Source organism: Chrysochloris asiatica, unplaced genomic scaffold (assembly GCF_000296735.1).
Source record: "Chrysochloris asiatica unplaced genomic scaffold, ChrAsi1.0 scaffold00206, whole genome shotgun sequence".
In the NCBI taxonomy this organism is placed as follows: domain Eukaryota; kingdom Metazoa; phylum Chordata; class Mammalia; order Afrosoricida; family Chrysochloridae; genus Chrysochloris; species Chrysochloris asiatica.
Window position 1 is genome coordinate 2,851,363 of NW_006408724.1, and position 5,829 is coordinate 2,857,191.

A 5,829-nucleotide genomic window follows, 5' to 3' on the forward strand; every position below is an offset into this window, starting at 1 on the left:
TATTATAGTGCAAGGAAAACCAAGATCTGTATGATATTCTTGATATTATCCCACAACTCTTCTATTCTTTGGTCATTTAGATGATCTCTAAATTCAGGTGGCATATGTTCAATGTCATATTGTCATATTTTGGTTCTTGTGGACTTATTTGAATTATCTTCAGTTGCAGCCTGAACTTGCATACAAACAATTGATGGTTTGTTCCACAGTCTACTCCTGGCCTGTTTGGAGCTTTCCCCCATGTCTTCCCATGGATATAGACAAATTGATTATTGTGCATTCCATCTGGTGAAGTCCATATGTATAGTAATCTTTTCTGTTGTTTTTAAAAGGTATTTGCAGTGATTATATCATTGGTCTCGCAAAATTCTATGATGTGATCTCCAGCATCATTTCTATCTCCAAGGCCATATTTTCCAACTAGAGAGCTGAGCTAAGATAGTATTATACATTAAGAACACCCGGGTAATGTTGTTTCTGTTATTAGCTGTCATCTAGTCAACTTGTGACTCATGGCAAACCATGTGCTACAATGTAGAATTGCTTCATAAGAGTTTCTTGGCTTTGATGTTTACAGAAGCAGTTTGCCAGGCTTTTCTTTGGTGGAGCTCGTGGTTGTTGCTGTTAGGTGCCATCGAGTCAGTACCGACTCATAGAGACCCACTGTACAGCAGAACGAAACACTGCCTGGTCCTAGGCCAACCTCACTATTGTTGCCATGCTTGAGCCCATCGATGCTACCACTTTGCCAATTCATCTTGCTGGGGGTCTTCTTCTTTTTCTCTGACCTTCCACCTTAATAAACATGATATCCTTCTCCAGCGACTGGTCCCTCCTGACAATATGTCCAAAATATGAAAGATGAAGTTTGGCCATCCTGGCCTCCAATGAACACTCTGGCTGAACTTCTTCCAGCACAGATCTGATTGTTCTTTTGGCAGCCTGGCACTTTTAATATTCTCTTCTAACACCATCATTCAAAAGCATCAATTCTTCTATGGTATTCCTTATTCACTGTCCAGCTTTCACTTGCATATGAAGTTATTGAAAATACCATGGCTTGGGTCAGGCACACCTTAGTCCTCAAGCTGACATCTTTGCACTTCAACACTTTAAATAGGTCTTGTGCAGCAGACTTGCCTAATGCAATATGTCCTTTGATTTCTTGGCTGCTGCTTCCATGAGTGTTGATAGTTAGGTTCAAATCAGTAGGCTGCTAATCTAAAACATCCTTTAGGTTAGCAGCCTACTGCAAACAGCTTGTGCCACATAGGCTCTTTATACTCAGTTGTGCACTCTGCCTTTTGTTTTGCTATATTAACCTAGTGTCTTGAATGCCTATAAAATGATTTTTAGAAAAAAGGAAGAAGGAAAGGGCAAATGAAGAAAACGCAACCAAGTTTTAGAACACAAACTATCTAGTTACTATTGTTGCTGTTGCTGGGTGCCGTTGAGTCAGTTCCAACTCATAGTGACCCTGGATACGGTGTCTGAGGAGCAGCTGGCAGGTTTGAACCACTGACCTTGTGGCTAGCAGTCTAGTGCTTATCCTACAGCATCACACCAGAACTCCAGTTACTATTTGGTGTACTTTATATACAGGTTCTCAGTTCACCTTTACAACAAAAATAACCTTGTAAAGCACATATTGCCATTTCTACTTTATAGATGTAAAATAGGCTTAGAAAGTTATAGAAACTTGTCCAAGATTCAACAGTGGTGCGTATGTAAAGGGCCCGGCTTTGATTCCAGATCTGTCACATTTAAACCACTGTTCAATACTCACTTGTGGGACTGCCAACTCCTGGTCTGGGACCGTAACACTAGCTTATAGAGACAATAAGTACATTTTAATGTATTTCCGAAGCAAAGAGAAGAATTCAAAAATAGTAACAACTAAAACATGAGTCATTTTATAAGGTCGGCTATAATTCATGTCTTATTTAACAATTATGTTAGGAGAGGGCTGGAAGACTGGTCCTGAAATTTGAGAATAAAAACACAGAACAATGAAAGACAGGAGGAGAGAGAGAGAAAGAGAAATTCCAAACTTTAAAAGGAGGATTTAAATAATTTCTAAAATAACAGTTGGGATATGTTCTTTCAGAAAAAAATTTATGCCCGCCTCCCAGTGAAATGCATTTCAAACAACACAAGAACATTTGCATACCACCAACCACATACCTGTAAACAACTACTTTTCCTGTTCCAAATGCACCCACAAGTAAATCTAAAAATGACAGAAACACAAAACACGCACATGTTTTATGAAACATTTGATTAAATTCATAGTCATAAGTAACACAGAAGCATTTTGAAATGCTGATTTCAGAGTGAGTGACACAAAATGAGAACAAATCACTGCTTTTCTGTTGTTTTACAAGGTACATTGGAGCTTCACTGTAACCAAATCAATATGACACATAAATCAGTGCATCTCAAACCCTAGGGATTTAAGAAGTTCAATCGACTAGAAATGCTTCAGAAATCATCACATTTCTCCTATTCCCCAGATTGAAAGCACCTTTGCCAAGAAAAGTAAAAGGGAAAAAGCATATGTTTAGTGCCTACTATGCACCACATTCTTTAGTCACATAATTTTATTTATTTATTGTAATAACTGTAGCTGAAGTGAGACATTTTGACTGTCATTTTGACACAACTATTTGTTCCTTACCCATAGTGTATGTAGATGGTGAGTCTATTGTTGGCAAAGTGTTGATGGTATATATGAAGTAATTGAAAAATCATTGTGATGATCCTAGTATGGAACTGTAGGATAAGCACTAGACTGCTAACTGCAAGGTCGGAGGTTCAAGCCCATCAGCTGCTCCTCAGAAACTACACAGAGTCATTATGTGTCAGAACTAAGTCAATGGCACTTAACAATTAAAAACACATTAATAGTTGCTCCGTGGGAGTAAGATGAGGCCCTCTGCCCCTGTAAACACAGCCTTGGAAATGCTATACAGGGTCACTATGTGTTGGAACTGACTCAATGGCACCTAACAACAACAAATAAGAATAATAAATCACACATATTGAGCACTTACTCTAGGCCAGCGATTCTTCGAAATGATTTAAATTGACTGGTGGTGGTAGTTATGTGCCGCGGAGTTGATTTTGACTCATAGTGACCCTGTGTTGGGTTTCCGAGTCTGTAAATCTTTGTTGTTGTTGTTGTTAAGTGCCATCGAGTTGGTTCTGACCCATAGTGACCCTGCAGAGGGTTTTCAAGGAGTGACTGGTGAGTTTGAACCTCCAACCTTGCAATTCAAACCGACTTTGCAGTCTACTGCATTACCCCACAGTCTTGCGGAATCGCTGGTATTTTCGAACTGCTGACGTTGATTACTGATAAGAAACTAGTAAGTCTCTATAATTGCCACAGTTTTGCAGATAAGTAGATTAAAGTTTGTTTGGTAACACAAGTTGATTCCAACTCATTAGTGATCCTATTGGACAGAATAAACTTGCCCCATAGGGTTTCCTAGGCTGTAATGTTTCTGGAGCAGATTACCAGGCCTTTTCTCCTGTGAAAGGACTTGTCAAGCACTTAACCACAGCACCACCAGGGTCCTTTAAAATTAAGGCATGTTGTTGTTGTTGTGTGCTGTCAAGTTGGTTCCAACCCATAGTGACCCTAGATAGGGTTTCCGAGGATCAGCTGGTGAACCACTGACCTTGCAATTTAAATCAACTTTGCAGTGCAGCACATTAACCCACAGTGCCACACCAGGATTCCAAATTGAAGCTTAGTGAGACTGAAATGTGAATTCACTAAAGCTTACACAAGGAAGTACAAAGTGGAGCTGAGTTACAACAAAGATTCATTATAATATAATGCCTGCATTATTGAAGAGGGAATGCTCACAATTATTTTACTGATTAATAGATAGATAAAATGGTTTCTTAAGCAAATTCATGTTGGTTATTGAGTATAGGAAAGAATCCCAGTGGTGCAGTGGTTAAGCACTTGGATGCACTTGGCTGCTAGCCCACCAGCAGCTCTGCAGGAGAACCATGTGGCCATCTGCTTCCATGGAGATTTACAGCTTACAAACTCTATGGGCAGTTCTACCCTGGGCTATGGGGATGTTATGAATCAGAATCCATTTGACAGCAATGGCTACAGTACGGTACTGAAGACTGACTGGTAGAATCACTAAAAATGTTTTTAAACGGCAATGGCTACATCTGCACAGAATAAATCTTAGATGTGAGAAAAACAGACTTAATAGAAATAATGGCCACAAAAGAAAATGTAGAACAGTTGAAGCTAAAATTACTTAATTCTAGCCAAACAGAAGTGGAAATGAGAACTTAGTCAGCCACTCCAAATGGAAAACCAATCAAGATATTAGAGCTTGCCCAGGAAAACCAGTTGTAGCCACATTCCACGGACACTCACCTTTCCAGGACAGGACAACAGTATCCAATAGTGAGCACCTATGATTCTCCTGGGAGCGTCTCCTGGATGGGCCAGGGAGGCAGGAATGCCCTGGGAATGGCACTCAGTCTATGATGGTTGGGAATTAGATGGGAACTGCACAGCATCCTTGCCTCTACAGTGGGCTCACTCTAAGGCATGTTCTTCTCTATCTCCCAGAGTTCTCCAGCCAGATCAAGCCCCTATTGCCCACAGTGGCAATCAGCTTTGTAATATCTCTTTTACTGGCATCCTTCCTTTACATGTCTGTCTGTCCTACTCCCTTATCAGTGTTTCCTGGCATCATTCTCATATGAACTGTATATACTTAATCACTGTCTCAATGTTGGTTCTGGGAGAATCTAATCTAATTCCCAAACCAACCCCTTTTAAGTTGATTTTGACCCATAGAGACCCTATAGGACAGAGCCAGAACTACCCATTGGGTTTCCAAGGCTGGAATTCTGGTGTGGTTCTATAGATAAGCACTGGACTGCTAACCACAAGGTGGGTGGTTCAAACCCACCAGCCACTCCTTGGAAACACTATACAGGGTTGTTATGGGTAGGAACCAACTTGATGGCACTTACCAACAACAGCTATTGTTACAGAAGCAGAGATACACATCTTTTTCTCCTACAGAGCTCTGTGAAGGTGCAAATTTTCAACCTTTTTGTTAGCATCCAGGTGCTTAACCATTGTGTCAACAGGGATGCTTGGAACTCAATCTAAGTATCAATAATACTTACTAGAAATTTTCTTTTTTTTTTTTTTTAAAAAAAAGAACTCACAATAGTTTTAAGGTTAAAACTGCAATCTAAATTTCTTATATTTTATAAACACAGCATCAGAAGCAGGCTCAGGACTTGATTCCAGAGCTCACATATAGAAAGAGGTATAAATTAACATTCAAGTCAGCCAAACACAGGTTATTTAAAGACCTCTGTAACAGCGACATGAGAGAATACAGTTAGAAAGGGTTACAACTTGGTCAACTATGGCTCAATGAATCAAATCATATTTTGCAGGGGTTCAAATCTTAAAAGTCAAAATTCTAAGTCTACCAATTTCTAAAATGATAATGACAAATTATATAAAAATTTAAACTTTTTAATCTTTTCATATTTATTTGTTCTGTTATATCGTCTTTTCCAGTGTATCATGTAACAACTTTGCTATGTCAGAAGAAAAAGAGGCACTGATTTGAAGAAATATGAACTGTATTCTCCCTGTGTTGTCAGGACTCCATTATTTGGAAAAGTGTAGCACAGGGGGCCCTTGGCTTGAATCCATATCTTCTATCCTACACCAGATAGGAGAACTCTGTATGAACACCAATTCAAGGACTTAAGTGCTTTGTTCTTGGCTCAGAATAAACTTTTTATATATTTTATATATAT

At 39.3% G+C, this 5,829-nt stretch overlaps 1 protein-coding gene across 1 annotated transcript in view; it reads right to left on the reverse strand.

Moving 5' to 3' along the window:
- ITGA8 (integrin, alpha 8) overlaps positions 1 to 5,829 on the reverse strand; it is a 296,933-nt gene that overhangs the window by 137,246 nt on the left and 153,858 nt on the right. Inside the window, exon 14 of the mRNA XM_006872605.1 lies at positions 2,185 to 2,230. Within this exon, the coding sequence (XP_006872667.1) occupies positions 2,185 to 2,230 (46 nt within the window). The remainder of the gene's footprint in view (positions 1 to 2,184; positions 2,231 to 5,829) is intronic.